This window comes from Artibeus jamaicensis, unplaced genomic scaffold (assembly GCF_021234435.1).
Source record: "Artibeus jamaicensis isolate MK-2021 breed Jamaican fruit bat unplaced genomic scaffold, CSHL_Jam_final contig_1998, whole genome shotgun sequence".
In the NCBI taxonomy this organism is placed as follows: Eukaryota; Metazoa; Chordata; class Mammalia; order Chiroptera; family Phyllostomidae; genus Artibeus; species Artibeus jamaicensis.
This window is the reverse complement of record NW_026521407.1, coordinates 12462735-12480941: the sequence shown is the minus strand read 5'-3', so window position 1 is coordinate 12480941 and position 18207 is coordinate 12462735. Positions and strand designations below refer to the sequence as shown.

Genomic DNA, 18207 nt, shown 5'->3' with positions numbered 1-18207 from the left:
TCTACATATAATTAAATGTGTAAAAGATTTTAAGAGTTGTTTTGCCTTTTTTGGCTTTTTTTTTACTGTCTTTGAAATATATATTCTTAGAGCACATCTGAATTTACACTAGTTACATGTCAAGTGCTTGATAGTCACATCTGTATACTGGCTGTTACATCAATAGCACAATTCTAGGGCTTTAAGCCCAGCTGAGCTTAGGTAGTGTTTAATGATAAAAGATAATCTTCTGTCTGGTCTGTGAACCCTCTTGGAAGTGTGTGCTAAATTGTGAATGTGGGGGAAACCTTCACTTTTATGTCAGGGTACCCACTCTCTGCCAATTTCGGCGTAGTAGCTGTGTCTTTTTTCCTTCCTGCAGCTGTCTGTGCTGGTCAAGATCATTATGCATTCTATTTCTGAAATATTAAGTGATGATATAATAGTACTTATGACCCATGAAATTTCTCTTCAATGCTTGAATCATTAGGATTGACGTTGTCAGTTTTTCACATCCTCATGCTTTCCAGAAACATTTATGACAAAAATTAAGGGAGACTTACTTCTCTCTTTTCCTCCTAGTTAAAGATAAGCTTTTCTGACTATCGTTCCTTACTGTGATTCATACTACAGATTCATACAAATCTGTGTTTCGAAGTATTAATTGTTAGATGTGAATTAATAGAGAATTTTTTTTCTGAAGGGAGGGGTGAGTGAGAAACCTTTACCTAAGCAGAACTGACTAAGATGATTTGAAATTAGGGCTTTATATAAACTAGCTCAGTTCTCACAACAACCCTATATTACTCCAATTTTACAGGTAAACCTAAAGCACAGAGAAGTTAAGTAACTTGTCCAGGGTTAAAGCTTGCAAGTGTTGGAGCTGGATTATAGGGTATGAAAATCGTGAGACTGATGGTGGACCCTGTAGACCACTGTAACCTCTGTAACTACATTAAAAAGAAATTCTCACCTGAGGACATGTTTCCATTGGTTTTGAGGGAGGGAGGGAGGGAGAGAGAGAGAGAGACAGACATGGAGACCAGGGGTGGGGTGCTGGGGAGGGAAAAAAAGAAAGGGAAACGGTGGTGTGAGAGAGAAACATCTATTGGTTGCCTCTTGTATGTGCCCCAACTGGTGATGGAACCCTTAATCCAGGCTTGTGCCCCTACCAGGAATTGAAATGACAACCTTTCAGTGCACAGGCCAGTTTTCCAACCAGCTGAGCCACTTGGCCCAGGCTCTACCTACATCTTTTTAAAGTGATGGGAAATAATATAACAATGCTTCAAAATTACTTGTATTGGGGAAATACAAGATTATATATAAAGAGTACATGCAGAGCAGTTGAAGCATTAAACCAGAACAAAATGTTGTTTTCTAAGAATTCTTTACTGTATAAGGTTAATAATATGTTTGCTAAGTGAGCAGAAGTATATACAAACTTCACCAGTGTTTAATCTTCAGAATTTTATTTTATTTTTTTAATTTTTATTTTGTTGATTATGCCATTACAGTTGTTCTATTTCCCCCCTCATTCCCCTCCACCCTGCACCCCCCACGATTCCCCCCTTTAGTTTATGACCATGCGTCTCAAGTTCTTTAGATTCTATATTTCCCATACTATTCTTGCCCTCCCCCTATCTATTTTCTACCTACCATCTATGCTACTTATTTTCTGTACCTTCTCCCCCCTTCTCCTCCTCCCACTCCCCTGTTGCTAACCCTCCACGTGATCTTCATTTCTTTGGTTCTGCTCCTGATGTAGCTGTCCTCTTAATTTGCTTTTGTTTTAGGTGTGGTTGTTAATAACTGTGAGTTTGCTGTCCTTTCACTTTTCATCTTTTTTATCTTTTTCTTAGGTAAGTCCTTTTAACATTTCATATAATAAGAGCTTGGTGATGATGAACTCCTTGAATTTGATCTTATCTGAGAAGCACTTTATCTGTCCTTCCATTCTCAATGAAAGTTTTGCTGGATAGAGCAATCTTGGTTGTAGGTCTTTGGATTTCATGACTTGGAATACCTCTTTCCAGCCCCTTCTTGCCTGCAAGGTCTCTTTTGAGAAATCAGCTGACAGTCTGATGGGAAGTCCTTTGTAGGTGACTGTCCCCTTATCTCTTGCTGCTTCTTGGATTCTCTCTTTCATTTTAATCTTGGCTAATGTAATTATGATGTGCCTTGGTGTGTTCCTTCTTGGGTCCACCTTCTTTGGGACTCTCTGAGGTTCTTGGACTTCCTGGAAGTCTATTTCCTTTGCCAGATTGGGGAAGTTCTCCTTTATTATTTGTTCAAATAAGTTTTCCACTGGTGGCTGTTCCTTTCCCCCTCCTGGTACCCCTATAATTTGGATGTTGGAACGTTTAAAGATGTCCTGGAGGTTCCTAAGTCTCTCTTCATTTTTTTGAATTCTTGTTTCTTCATATTTTCCTGTTTGGTAATTTTTTCCTTCCTTCTGGTCCACACAGTTGATTTGAGTCCCAGTTTCCTTTTCATCATTATTGGTTTCCTGTGCATTTCCCTTCATTTCAATTAGTTTAGCCTTCATATGTTCCTCTAATTTGTGACTAAAATCAACCAATTCTGTGTGCATCCTGATCACCAGTGTTTTGAATTGTGCATCTGATAGGTTGGCTATTTCTTGGTCACTTAGAGTTATGGGCTCTGGGGCTTTGAGATCTTCTTGAGCCATTTTTGGTCTGTTTGCACCTGCTATGTATGAGGGGTGGAGCCTTAGATGTTCACCAAGGCAGGGCCTCCCAAGTTGCTGGGTTGTGCCGCTGTATGTGGGGGTGGTGTCAGAGCGGGAAAATGGCGGCCCCCTCTGCTGCCTCTCGCTGCTGGGGCCCACTGGGTCCCGTCTCACTGCCCACTCCCTTGCCCGTCTATCTGCGCAGGAATGCGCCACCATAGTCAACCTGCCGCCCTGCACCCTGGCTGGGTCCGCTGGTCGCTCACTGGGTCGCTCACTGGGTCTGCCCGTTGCAACCCCATACCTGGGATCCGCGCGTCTGAGTCCGTCTGACCGAGTTTTCCTGTACAACTCCGCTCCGCCAGCTGCTGGCTTTGCCCCTCATACTGGTCAGGCTGAAGAATTCGTTATCAGACTTCCAAAAAGTTCAATTTTCTGTGTTCTGGCTGTGTTTTCTGTTGCTAATATTTTGTTGTAAACTTGGGTGTGTGAGAAAGCATGGCGTCTCCACCTATGCCTCCATCTTGGCAGAAGTCCCTAATCTTCAGAATTTTAAAATATATCCTTTCTTCAAGTGAATACGTTAAGAATACCAGATATTGAAATGGTACCTATAAATTTAGGAAACTTAAAAAATTACTATGAGGATTACAGAAATAATAGATTAATGCAGTAGTTCCCAAACTTGTATGGATGTAGAATTACCTTGAGAGATTAAAAATTACTGATGCTTGCATTTTAACCTGAGAGTGTGGCCTTTGGAATTTTTAAAGGCTCTCCCAGTGATTCTAATGAAAGACAGGATTGAAAACTGTCTAATTAATGGAATAATTTAGGAGTAATCTGGGCTTTTTTTTAACAGTGGCAAAATATACACAACCAAATTTACCATTTTAACCACTTTTCATTGCACAGCTCAGTGGCATTCAGTGTGTGCACACTGTTGTACAGCCGTCACCACTGTGTATCTGCAGAACTTTTTCATCACCTCAAACTGAAAATCTGCCTATTACTCAGTAACTGTTTATTTTCCCCTCCTCCCAGTCCCTGGTAACTGCCATTCTACTTTCTATCTCTAATGAATTCAACTGTCTGGGTAGCTTATTTCACTTAGCATAATATCCTAAAGGTTTGCATCAATCTTGTAGCATGCACCACAACTTTATTCCTTTATTAAAGAGGCGGAATAATATTCTTTTGTATTTTTATAGCACATTTTGTTTATTGATTCATCTGTTAGTGGACATTTGGGTCGTTTCCACTTTTTGTCAATTTTGATTAATGCTGCTGTAAATATTGGTGTTCAGATACCTGTTCAAATCTTTGCTTTAAGTTCTTTTGGAATATAGCCAAAATGGAACTGGTGGATTGTATACTAATTTTATTGTAGGTGTTGTTTTTTGGTTTGTTTTTAAGGAATCACCATACTTTCTCTTTCATAGGGGCTTTACCATTTTACATTTCTACCAACAGTGCAGGAGGGTTCCAATTTCTCCACATCCTCCTCCTCTCCTCTCCCCTCCCTCTCCCCTCCCTCTCCCCTCCCTCTTCTCTCCCTCCCATCCCATTCTGTCCCCTCCCTCCTCTCCCTTCCCCTCCTCTCTTCTTCTCCTCTCCCTCCCTATCCCTCTCCTCTCTTCCCTTTCCCTTTCTCCATTTTTCCCTTTCCTTTCTCCCCTTCTCCTCCTCCTACTTCCTCTTCCCATCTTTAATGGGTATGAAGTGATATCTTATTATAGTTTTGGTTTGCATTTCCTTAATGATTAATGATATTGAGCATCTTTCCATGTGCTTGATGGCCATTAGTATAATTTCTTTGGATGAATGTCTGTCCTTTGCCCATTTTTTAATTGGTCTTTAGGATGACTAGGGCTTTAAGCCAACATTCACTTCAACTAGTTTTATGTTCTTAAGCCATCTAATTTTGTTTGTGCCATGAATTCCCTACCAGCAAAATAGCATATTGTTATTTCTGTACCCATCTAGCAGAAATGCTAAAAAATAGATGAGCTATGGTACCTCCTAAAGCAGTGTCCACATTTAACTGTTACAGAACAGCTAGCTTTAGTCTGTAAGCATATTTTCATTTTCTGTCTTAGAAATAAAGAATCTTGTTTAATTTCAGTACTTATATGAGGAACATTTTTCTTGTTCAAGTTTCAACTGTAAATTCTGTCTCACTCATAACTTTTGGTTTGGATCATTATAGTGTAAGCTCCTGGAGAGCAGTGGTATCCTCTGTGAAGTTTTATAGTAGTTAACAGTACCTTGGATTCTCATTGTACTTACATGTTTGTTTTAACTCCACTTTCTTAAGTGCTAAGTACCAAAAATATTGAGAGATAATATCACTGATCTCTTTCCTTGAAAGAAAAGTCATTCTAAATTTAGTTTGTATTAACTCCCATTCTTTTTGTCCTAGACAATTTTCTGACCAGAATATTGACTTTATATAAGAATTTCAGAAATTTTATCCCATATTTAAAATGTTTAGTTTTTCCTGTTAGGTCATGCAAATTTGGGTAATTTTAAACCATTTTTATCCAGGGGTTGGTAAAAGTAGGTTTACAGTTGCTCATATGGAAAACAATACAGTAATTAATAAAAATAATAATACAAGAATAAATTGCATTTCGCATACTTGTAACTGTGTGCCATCTCTTACATTGGGAACATGCTAGCAGTATAGGAGGCGATGTTTTCCTTTAATCATAGACAGCTGGAATTGAGAGCTGCTGGTGAGTACAGGGCAGTGTAGATAAATGGGTGAGAAGTTGATTGACTATATGTTTTGCACGTTGGAATATTGGGTTTTTACAAAGACCCTTTGGAGACAAATGGATCACCTTACATCAAAGCCACATTTTCTTTTCTGATTTAAACGTTATTAAGATGGTCAAGTGCTCATTGGACATATGGAAAGGCTATGTTTGGCCTTCAATTTTATGGGCCATGACTTTTATTTATATCATATTACATTTATTATCCTAAATAACACTTACTAGAATTTAAGTAATGTGCTTCTTTTTAACATTTCCCAGATTATAATAGTCTGTTCAGGAAAATTTTTAGTCACATTATTAGCTTTTTATGTCATGGCAAAATCCATCCTAAATGTTGTTTTTTTTCTCATTTAATATTTTATGTATGAAACGAAACATGTAGTTGAAAGCTGTATTTTTGAGAACTATACTTCATTGATTAAAAGAACAGTAAATATGAGGCTATAAAATTCATGTCTCCTAGCCTCTTTGTCTTTTAAAGATAAAGAACATCAGACTGTTTTAGGTTGTTGCTTATACTTGCAAATGTTGTTGGAAGTATTTGCAATTCAGATTTTTAAATCTGCTATTCAGTTACTGAGTAAGCACTTAGCATTCATAATCATTTGAATAGCATACTCACTAGATCTCTAAACCTAATCAAATTACAATTTCTCTAGTAATAGATTATTCTTGCTTGAGTCACTTCCTTAATGTTTTCCTTGACATAAGTCATTTTAGTTAGTAATTCTCCCTTTCAAGTTAAATTTTACCCCCTCTACTAGGAAATATTTGTTTTCTAAAGTTCTTTGAAAAAAATCTGTAAAAAGCTTGTAATGTTAAAAAATGTAAAGTCATTCTAACCAATCGAATATAAATTTTTCTTTTTAAAAGGATTTCTGTCTTGCTTTTAAATTTTCATGCTCTTTTTTATTGTTTAGAGAAAAAATACTTTGAAAATTGATTTCTGCCTGTTTTGTGTCAATAGATATAATGGGCATATCCCTCTCAGAAATGAAACAGTAATGGTTTACTAAAATAAAAATACTATTCAGAAACTATATTGTGTATTCCTTCCTCCCTTTCTCCCTCTCTGTCTCTCTCTCCCTCTCTCTTCCTTCCTTCCTTCCTTTCTTTTCACCCAAGGATTTTTTAAATTGATTTTAGAGACAGAGTTAGAGTGCGGCACAGGGCGGGGGACGGACATCAGTGTGAGAAAGAAACATTGATGGGTTGCCTCCTGAACGTGCCCCAACCAAGGATTGAACCTGAAACCTTTTGGTACATGAGATGATGCTCAAACAGTGGTGCCACTCATCCAGGGCATATTGTGTATTCTGTATGCTCTATAACTCAACCTTAATTATATAATTTTGTCCAAAAAGAGGACACTGGAAAGAAAAGCACAGATATGTCTACATATGCCTTCCAACATAATAGTAACAAAATTAGTTGCATACATGTTTGTTTACATGAAATACTGTCTTTGAGAAAATACATATATATGGAGACATAAGGGTAGTTTTTTTAAATCCTGCTCTTTCAATTGGTATCAAGAATCATGTTTGGGTTAACACAGGTATTAAGAGTCACACTCATGATTCCGTCTTTTCCTTGAGGCTTGTTATAGGCCACACCATCACTTGGTTGCAAAACAGTTTATTTTCTAGCCCTGGGCTATCTGTATTATTTCTAAATTATGCTTGGAAACCAGCAGGTTCTTTTCTGAGTTCATTTCTTTCTTTTAGTACTTTATCAAGGATAACTGCTGACAACCAAATTATATTTTGATTTTATCTGTTCCCCCAATTCTGTAAGTTCATTAGGCACATCTTCTGTCTTTCAGATTATTTTAGGTGACAATACTGGGAAGTATTTCTTCATTACATAAAATGGGTTCACCATTTTTCAGTGTCTTATATTCCTTGCTACCAATCATCTGGTCCCCAAAGCCAATGCCACATATTTAGGTTTTTGTCATGGTAGCACCTCACTTTTGCTGCCAATTTCTGTATCAGCTGTTTCTCTGTAACAAACCACCCCCAAATATGGAGCCTTAAAACATCAGTTTTATGTATTGTTATTAATGTATCTGCAGGTCAAACAGATATTAGCCAATCTAGTCCACGCTGTAAACTATAGGTGGGTAGTGGTGTACTCCATGATTCTCCTCCATGTTAGACCATTGAGCTAGCCAGGGCATGCATAAAGTGATGAAAGAAGCATTAGAGGACAAGCTAAATTGCATAACTACATTTCCAGACCCTGCTTGGCCAGAGAAAGTCACAAAATAGGCTTGAGCGAAGGGTTGGGGAAGTAGATTTCACTTTAATGAGAAGAATTACAAAAATCACACCAAAGAGCCTGGATAAAAGCAGGGGTGAGCAAAACAGAATACAGCCCTGGCTGGGGTGGCTCAGTTGGAGCCTTGTCCGGTGACTAGTGCACCAAAAGGTTGCGGGTTCAATTCTTTGTCAGGGCACATACTTAGGTTGTGTGTTTGTTCCCTGCTCAGGGTGCATAAGGCAGGCAACTGATCGATGTTTCTCTCTCCCATTGATGTTTCTCTCCCTCTTTCTGTAAAAGCATTGAAAAAATGTCCTCAGATGAGGATAAAAAATTTTTCTTAAACATAATACAAAGCTACAGTAATAAAAAAATGTACTGGCATGAAGATTGAGTAGAATAAAGTTCAGAAGTAAACATTTTCATGTATATGTTCAAATGATCTTTGACAAGAGTACCAGGACCCTTCAGTGGGGAAAGGGGTCTTACATGAAATTCATAAATTTCTAAAAAATTAAAAAATTATATGATTCAAACAGCACAGAATATTATTATAAATTTAGGAAAAAAATTAAAGATTTTATTTATTTATCTTTAGAGGGGAAGGGAAGGAGAGAGGGAGAGAAACATCAATGTATGGTTGCCTTTCGTGCGTTCCCTGTTGGGAACTGGCCTGCAGGGAATTGGCCTGCAACCCCGGCATGTTCCCTGACTGGGAATCGAACCACGATTGTCTGGTTCGCAGGCCCTAAATGTAGAAAAATTTAAGATTGCTCTTTATTGCTCTAGTCCAGTTCGCTGGAAGTAAACAGATTTTGTTTGTTTTTCAGTTTTGTTTTTTAAATTTATTTCTTCTTACAGTTACTGCCATAATTCCATAAATGCTCTACCTCTAGGCCTTGGTTAATCAACTATTAACACTATATTTGATTTTGTACCATAAAAGATATTTTTTAGCTATATTGTTTTTAGATGTAGTATTTTCAGCTCTTCTTTTTTTTTTTTTTTTAACTTGAATAAGCTTAAATTTCAGTTTCTTCTGTCAACTTCAGACATTACTTGTTGACTCCCTAACACAAAGGGGGGCAAAGATAGGTTTATAGTTGTGAATTTGTGAAACAGTTTATTCTTGTATTATTACAATAGTATTTTTTGACTTCTGGCCAAGATGGAGGCACAGGTAGACACACTGTGCCTCCTTACACAACTGAAAGAAGGACAATTTCAAAACAAAAACCAGTCCAAACTGACAGAAAATCGAACTGTTTGGAAGTCCAGCAACCAAGAAGTTAAAAAAGACATATTCATCCAGATCAGTAGGAGGGGCGGAGACAGGCAGCCAGGCAGAGAGGACTCACAGCAAGGTGGCAGCTGGCAGACCCAGTGACCCAGTGAGATGGCGGATTGTGGAGTAGGGTGCAGCTGGTTGGCAAGGCAGCAGCGGGCAGATCCTACGAGGCCAGGCTGCGGATTGCGGACTTGGCAGTCCCAGATTCACACGCAGAGAAACTGGGAGAAACAATTGGAGAGTGGGATGGACTGTGTAACTCAGGGTCCCAGTTGCACAGGGAAATAAACCCTCAAACCACTGATTGAAAACACCAGTTGGGGTTGAGGCACCAGTGGGAGAGACTCCCAGCCTCACAGGAGAGTTTGTTGGAGAGACCCACAGGGTCCTAGAGTGCACATAAACCCACCCACCGAAATCAGCACCAGAAGGGCCCACTTCACTTGTGGGAAGCAGGGGAAGTGAGTGAAAGCTGGCAGAGAATGGAGCAAGCGCCATTGTTCCCTCTCAGACCCCTTCCCCACATACAGCGTCACAAGCCTAAGGCTCTGCCCCTCACTATATAACAGATGTGTCAAGACGAAAAAAAGCCCAAATGAAAGAACAGATCAAGGCTCCAGAAAAAATACAACTAAGCAATGCAGAGATAGCTTATCAGATGCACAGTTCAGAACACTGGTAATCAGGATGGGCACAAAATTGTTTGAATTTGGTTGCAAGTTAAGATGAAAAAATAAAGGCTATGCTAAGTGAAATAAAGGAAAATGTACAGGGAACCAATAGTGATGGGAAGGAAACTGGGACTCAAATCAACTGTGTGGACCAGAAGGAAGGAAGAAACATCCAATCAGAAAAGAATGAAAAAGTAAGAATTCAGAAAAGGAGAGGTTTAGGAACGCCCAGGACATCTTTAAACGTTCCAACATCCGAATTATAGGGGCATCAGAAGGGCAAGAGGAAGAGCAACAAGTGGAAAACTTATTTGAACAAATAATAAAGGAGAACTTCCCCAATCTGGCAAAGGAAATAGACTTCCAGGAAGTCCAGGAAGCTCAGAGAGTCCCAAAGAAGGTGGACCCAAGAAGGAACACACCAAGGCACATCATAATTACATTACCCAAGATTAAAATGAAGGAGAGAATCCCAAAAGTAGCAAGAGAGAAAGGGACAGTCACCTACAAAGGAGTTCCCATCAGACTGTCAGCTGATTTCCCAAAAGAGACCTTACAGGCAAGAAGGGTCTGGAAAGAGGTATTCCAAGTCATGAAATCCAAAGGCCTACAACCAAGATTGCTCTATCCAGCAAAACTTTCATTGAGAATGGAAGGACAGATAAAGTGCCTCTCAGATAAGATCAAATTCAAGGAGTTCATCATCACCAAGCTCTTATTATATGAAATGTTAAAGGGATTTATCTAAGAAAAAGAAAATAAAAAATAGGAACAGTGAAAGGACAGCAAACTCACAGTTATTAACAACCACACCTAAAATAAAAAGAAAAGTAAATGAAACAGCTAGAACAGGAGCAGAAATACTGAAATGGCGATTATGTGGAGGGTTAGCAACAGGGGAGTGGGGAGGAAAAAGGGGTGGAAAGGTACAGAGAGTAAGTAGCATAGGTACTAGGCAGAAAATAGACAAGAGGATGAGAACAGTATAGGAAATGTAGAAGCCAAAGAACTTACATGTATGACCCATGGACATGAACTAAAGGACTAAAGGGGGGGGAATGTGGGTGGGAAGGGCATGTGAAGCGGGGAGAAGGGGACAACTGTAATAGCATAATTGGTAAAATATATTAAAAATGTTTTGTTTTTCCCATATGAACAACTCTAAACCTAACTTTTGCCCCACCCTATGTATATTCATTGAAGACATTCTCACCACTTTCCTACCTTCTGTTCTCCCACTTCTCTTAGCTATGGTATTACTTTTACTGTAACTTAGTTTTTAGTTTACTATGCTCTTCCCTTATCCAGAAATAATTCAAGAGGCCTTATAGAAACATACAACAGGTATTGAGTTTATTGTAAATAACTGGTTAAGTTGGATTATTAAGATAAATGTGTGGAGGAGGAATAAGAAAAGTACAATCTTTTTAGTATACAATATTTTCCTCTGGGCCACTTGATCTTTTTAAATTTTATCTTAAGGGCATATCTAAGATTGTCTGTTTTGCATGTAGCTTTGATTATAGGATGCCTTCAATTGTAAGAGCCATCATTGCTTTAAAATAACTTCATTGGGGCTGAGGGAAGGACAGTGCATTTAATGCTTAATTAATTGCATGCAGCCCAATTTCAGAAATAATACAATGAGGAAATATATTTGTATTTAATTTTTTATATAGAGGAAAAATGAACAAAAGTAAAAATTAGGTCACCCTTAATTCTGTTGCATACCTAGACTTTTTTCACCAAAGAAACTTTGCTTTTAAAAAATTGAGACTATACTATTTTGGTAGCCCTTTCCACCAAACCCTGTCCATACCTTTACTTATTTCACTGGCTTTATTATAATTGTATGTATATGTATACCTAACTTATATACCTTTATTCGCAGCTTTTTCTACTATAAAGAATGCTGCTAAGAACTTTTAAAAAAATTTTTATTTATTTATCTTTAGAAGGGAATGAAGGAGAGAAGGAGAGAAATATCAATGTTTGGTTGCTTCTGGTACATTGCTGGGAGCTGGTTCCTGCTGGGAACTGGCCTGCAACCCAGGCATGTGCCCTGACGGGAAATCGAACCGCGGAAATGCGATCTTTTGGTTTGCAGGCCCGTGCTCAATCCACTGAGCTACACCAGCCAGAGCTTTTTTTTTTTTTAAGAACATTTCTAGTAGCTAAATCTTTGATCATATCAGTGATTTTTTTTTTCCCTTCAGATGAAGTAGAATTTCTGGGTTAAAGAGAATGTGCATCATTGTGGTATAACTTCATATTAAAGAAAAGCAAGTTAATATTTTTGTCATATTATCACTAAATACAACTTTTTTTCCTTTATTAGTGAACACTTGTCCTGCTCTTTCACCTTTTTCTTGCATGGAGACAGCAATGTTTGTACCAGTGTGGAAATTAACCAACATCAACCTGTGTACCTTCTTAGTGAAGAGCATATCACCCTTGCTCAACAGTCTAATAGCCCATTTCAAGGTAGATTATTTTTTTGGCTTAGGTATTTGATCTTTTATTGTTGTTTCAAGAAAATTATCAAAGTTGGTATTTTGACATTTTGGGATTAATGAGATTTATCCTAATGATGATTCTGATACAGATTACTTTTTTCCTTCCCCATTAGAGTACTAAGTCAATGAAATAACTTTTTAATACTGATATTATTTTAAAAATTCTTGCAACTTGAATGGCAGCACATTTTAAAGAGTATCTTTTTAAAAAGTAAGTAGCAGACATACATGTTTATGTTTTCCTGGTCATCTTGTATGTCAGGTCACATAAGTCATTTTTAAAATTTAACACAGAGACATAGGTATAATTGATTTAGGGGAAATACTTTACAGGGTTGCTGATTTATTTTTAAGGACTTCCTAAGCCTACTATTTGCTTTTTAAAAATGTATGTGGCATTGCATAGTAAGCACTTAAATATATATAGTCGCATTGTTTTTCCTCAATTTGCTTTTCCTTAGTGAAATCAGGGTAACTTGAAGAATATACAAATTCGCAGTTCATTGTGAAATTCTGTCCATCTTAGATTTGGGGATAGACACGTTTTACATTTTTGTAATAAACTCAGTGCTGTACTTATCTTCACAGTAGTGAAGTACAATAAATTGATCATTATGGCTTTCCTTTAACTCTTTTAGAATTGTATAATTACTTGCCATACTGTTCAATGTGATCTATTTGATGTAACAGTCTTTAGTTACTTACTTGATTCTGTTTTGGATTTGTAGTTATCTTGAGCCCATTTGGGCTGAATGGCACTCTCACAGGACAGGCATTCAAGATGTCTGATTCAGCTACAAAAAAATTAATTGGTGAATGGAAACAGTTCTATCCTATCTCATCTTGCTTGAAGGAGATGTCTGAAGAAAAACAGGAAGATATGGATTGGGAAGATGATTCTTTAGCTGCAGTAGAAGTTCTTGTTGGTATGGATGCTGAATATTAATGCTAAGGGGAAAATATGTAATTGCATGTATCAGTAGATTTTGCTGAGTAATAAATGACGGTCATACCTTAGTGGCTTTCAACACCAGACATTTTCTTCCTTAATTCCTGCTTATATTACTGAAGGACTGCAGCTTGGTTGTGGTTCAGCTCCTTGTATCTTCTTATACTGCAACCTAGGTTCAAAGAGTACCCAGTATCTGGGACATGCTGTTAACAAGAACAGAGGAATAATAGGGACCAAGTCTTTCTAACCAAACCATGTAATTGTATTTAAGGCTTCTACAAGGATATATTTACACTCCACTAGAGAAAACTAGTCACATAGCCAAGGCAAAGTCATTGGGACAGGGAAATACAGTCTTATCTAAAGGAAAGCATGAGAAAGGATGAAGAAAATAATTATGAATGAGTAATATTTGGCAGCTGAAAAGTTGACAGACTATTATGCAGTATTTTAACATTTGGTTATTCTGTCACTTCTGATAGCTTAAAAGGCAGAATATAATATGTACCTAAAGAACTTGGGTCTTCATTTGTTCTGCCCAAGTCATCTCTATTCATATTGGATGTATTCTAAATGTCTTCTCCTTTGGGGACCTAGGTTAGCAACGTAAACTGTATTTGAGATATGCTAATTTCAAGGGAGAGGACAGAAGTAAGAGAGGCTGCACTGATCCTGCAAGCACTTTTAAGTTAAAGCTTCTGTTTAGATGTGACATATATCACATGCATTAACATTTCAGAGCAAGTTACAGAGCCAAGCCTAACAATGGAATGATGATGTATATTCTACCTTAGACATGGGAGGTGTGGGAAATGTATAATTGAGAAGATAATTGGGATTAGAATCTGCAGTACTGTGTTTAATGGAATCATATGGTAATGTTGTATATGAAGATTGCCTTATTTGTGGTTTTGGGTTTTTTAGTAAGAATATCAACATTCATTTTCAGTAAGTATGTTACTGTCAGAGCAGTTGTGACAAAAACAGATGCAAAACACAAACATATATTAAGCTTTTTAAATAGAGACACACGAAGAAGAAAACAGAAAATGGTGCATAATTCTAGTGCCCAGATTACCTTTGTTGTAAACTTTTAAAATTGCCCTGGCTGGTGTGGCTCAGTGGATGGAATGCCAGCTTGCAAACCGGAAGGTCACCAGTTTGATTCCCAGTCAGGGCACATACCTGGGTCATGGGCCAGGTCCCTAGTTGGGGGCGTGTGAGAGGCAACTGATCACATATTGATGTTTCTCTCCCTTTCTTTGCCCTTCCCTTCCCCTCTCTCTAAAAAGAAGTAAATATAAATCTTTTAAAAATTAATGTCAATATACCTTAAAGTTGGTCAAATTTGCAAATAAGGATTTAAAGGAAAGTAGTACACTTTCATGACCAGAAAGTCCAAAAATGAAGAGTAAGCTGCTTTCTTCTGAATCTCTTGTACGGAAGATACTACTACTGACAGCTTCTCATGGTTTCTTCCAGAAAAACTTTTTGCCAAAAAAAAAAATTTATAATAGTATATTAAATATATTGTTACTTAAATGTGATTATATTATACCTACTGTTCCTTTACAGTATTTTTGAGTGAAATGAATGCCACTACATTGCCACTGTCATAATAGTAATTGGTTTTCCTGTCTTTTTTCCTTTAAGCTGGTGTCCGAATGATCTACCCAGCATGTTTTGTTCTAGTTTCTCAGTCAGACATTCCTACTCCCAGCTCTGTGGGATCCTCTCACTGTTCAGCTTCTTGCTTGGGTGTCCACCAAGTGCCTGCTTCCACAAGAGATCCTGCTATGTCTTCGGTTACTCTCACTCCACCCACATCTCCTGAGGAAGTGCAGACAGGTATCGTTACAATCTGTTTTGTTAGCTCTAGAGATTGTCTTATTTTTAATACAGTAAACATTTAACTTAAAATTTACTGAAGAGTTTGCAAATAATAGTACAAAGAATTCCCTTATCCAGATTTCCTAAACATCATTAGTTGTCTTCTGAGCCATATGAGAGCAAGTGCAGGCATGATGTTCTATCAGCCTTACGTACTCAGTGTATTTTCTAAAATTAAGAACACCTTCCTATGTAACTACCATTTAATCTTCCAAGTAAGGAAATCAGCATTATATAACACTATCATCCAATTTACATCCCTTGTTTAGGTTTTTTGCTTTCTACTCATGTGTCAATTAAGTAACAACCTTTTTGCCTCATAATGTAAGCAGGCTTTCCAAGTACCTGGGGCAAGTTGTCGCTAAGTAATTTTTAAAAACCTAGATAATATTACTTTACATCAACTTAATTCTTCTACAGTTTATTCTTTTTTTGTTTGTTTTCAGTTGATCCTCAGTCTGCCCAGAAGTGGGTCAAATTTTCTTCAGTATCTGATGGCTTCAACTCAGATAGTACTAGCCATCATGGTGGGAAAATACCCAGAAAATTAGCAAATCATGTGGTGGATAGAGTTTGGCAAGAATGCAATATGAACAGAGCACAGAACAAGTATGTATTTTCATTTTCAAGTTTAAAAATTACATGTTGTTATAATAGTTACTTGTAAATAGTGTAAACAGTCATTTGTGTGATTTTTTTCTTAATTCAGGAAACTGATTTAGAAAAAATTCAATTTTAATGCCTAATTCAGGGTTACAAAAATTTTTATGAATTTTAAATAATTCTATAATTTCAAATCTTAGGAGAAAGTATTCAGTTTCATCAGGTGGTCTGTGTGAAGAAGAGACAGCTGATAAAGTACCATCCTGGGATTTTGTTGAAGCCACACAAAGAACGAACTGCTGCTGTTTGAGGTACATTTTTTTCTTTTGGTCAGTTGATATCTATATACATATATGTGTGTGAGGCAGTTCCTTATGCTGTTGACTACTTATGCCCCACTTTGAGGAAGCTTCCATAAACACAGTGTGTTAAGGTGTTTTTAAAAAATTTTTTTAAACTTATTTATTGATTTCAGAGAGGAGGGGGAGAGATGTTGACATTTTTTGTTGAACTTACTTATTATGCATTCATTGGTTGATTCTTAAATGCATGCTCTGACCAGGGATTGAATCCACTACCATGGTTTTTTGGGACAATGCTCCAACCAACTGAGCTACCTGGCCAAAGTCAAAAGAGAAAATTTGAGGAAAAAGAGTTTAGTAATTTGGAGCTGATTATGGAAGTATATACAAATGTATGCTTTAGTTCTTATACAGTTACCAGGGCTGGACTATGAATACTTGATTTTATAGCCAAATAAAAGGATTTTATACTTTAGTATATACAGCATCTATAAGGTAAAGGCACACAGGTCTTGAGAAGTGTTCATGGGTAGTGTTATCCCTGAGAAAATTTTCCCAAGGTTCTCATAAAAAAGATGATATATAGTTGATAAAAATTTCCACAGTCTTTTTATTTTTTTGTTTTTGTTTTTTTGTGTGTTTTTTATCCACAATCTTTTTAATACTAATGGTAGTATAGGGTTTGTTTCTATATAACATCCCTTTGGGCAAGATGTAGGTGATGTGTAGAAATAAGATTTGCAAAATAAGATTATTATATTCAGCATAAGTCCAAAACTGTACTGTGAAAATAAAAGCTTTGTAATAGAGTATATTAGTTGAAAGATTAGTAGAATTATGAACTTGGAATTCTTTAGGCAATTGTATTTATTTTGCATATTGGGGCTTTTGATTAAATTAGGTTATTAGAGGCATTAAGGTTATATTACCTGGAGTTTATTTTATTACAGATTAAAGGTAGATCAAATGCTTTTGTAATCAGGTAAACAAGTAGTAGTATTAACAGACCCTAATCAGGGCTTGTGAGCAAATAGTTGACCACCCCTTTTGGTGCCTTACCTTCAGGTTAGGGCCATGACTTACCTTACATTAACTGTGTTTGATTGAATATAGTGACAGACTTAAGTATTCTGGTGTGTTCTTGCATAGATTCTTTGGATTAGAGACTGTAATTTTTTTTAAAGATTTTTTTAAAATTTATTTTTAGAGAAAGAGGAAAGGAAGGAGAGAGACATCAGTGTGTGAGAGAAATATCAATTGGTTGCTTCTCTTGTGCCCCTAACTGGTACCTGGTCTGCAACCCAGGCATGTGCCCTGATGGAGAATCAAACCAGCAACCTAAACAGCAACCTTTTGGTCCATAGGCCAGCTCTCAGTCCACTGAGCCACACCAGCCAGAGGTGTGAGACTATGTAATTTTTTTTTAAGTCTGGCAACTTTGTTGAAAACCTGCCTCTGTTGTTGATAGATTAGAATAAAAATATGGATATATTAGATCCTGTTTAACAATTTAAAAAGAGTTAAAAACCATATCCACCTAAGGGGAAAACAAGCCAATGAACCTAGTCTTGAAATACAAGTTTTCATGTCATTATTTATCTGAGACCAAAGGTCAGGAAACAGTGATCTAATGACTAATTTGTCTCACCTTCTGTTTGGTATGGCCTGTGAGCTGAAAATGATTTTTATGTTTTTAAATAGTTGAATAAGATTTAAAGGGGGATATTTTGTGCCATGTGAAAATTATGCAAAATTTAAATCTCAGTGTGTTCATAAATAAGGTTTTATTGGAACCAAGCTACATTCGTTCATTTACATAATAACTGTGGCTGCTTTTACAGAGTTGAATAATTGCAATGCAGACTTCATGGCCCCCTGAGCCTAAAATATTTACCATCTGGTCCTTTACACTTGGGACAGAATAAGTTTGCCAGTCCCTGGTCTAAGACCAATAGAATGCTTAAATGAAATTAGGCTTTTCTTTCCTTGTATGTATTGGCATTTTTATCAAGCTGTGGTGTTTTTGTTGTTGTTTTGTTTTTAGTTTCTAACATAGACTTGTGCTTTATTCTTTTTGAAAGATGTGGGTTTTAAGTAAATTTATCAAAAATGGTTTTAGAGGCCCTGGCTGGTGTTAGCTCAGTAGATTGAGCGCGGGCCTGTGAACCAAAACAACTACCATTTGATTCCCAGCCAGGGCACATGCCTGGGTTGCAGGCCAGTCCTCAGCAGGAGATGCGTGAGAGGCAACCGTATATTGATATTT

At 37.1% G+C, this 18207-nt stretch overlaps 1 protein-coding gene across 1 annotated transcript in view; it reads left to right on the top strand.

Moving 5' to 3' along the window:
• MED13 (mediator complex subunit 13) overlaps positions 1 to 18207 on the top strand; it is a 100203-nt gene that overhangs the window by 22578 nt on the left and 59418 nt on the right. The window contains exons 4-8 of the mRNA XM_037163736.2: positions 12017 to 12162; positions 12923 to 13120; positions 14800 to 14994; positions 15483 to 15645; positions 15840 to 15950. Coding sequence (XP_037019631.2) covers positions 12017 to 12162; positions 12923 to 13120; positions 14800 to 14994; positions 15483 to 15645; positions 15840 to 15950 — 813 coding nt within the window. The remainder of the gene's footprint in view (positions 1 to 12016; positions 12163 to 12922; positions 13121 to 14799; positions 14995 to 15482; positions 15646 to 15839; positions 15951 to 18207) is intronic.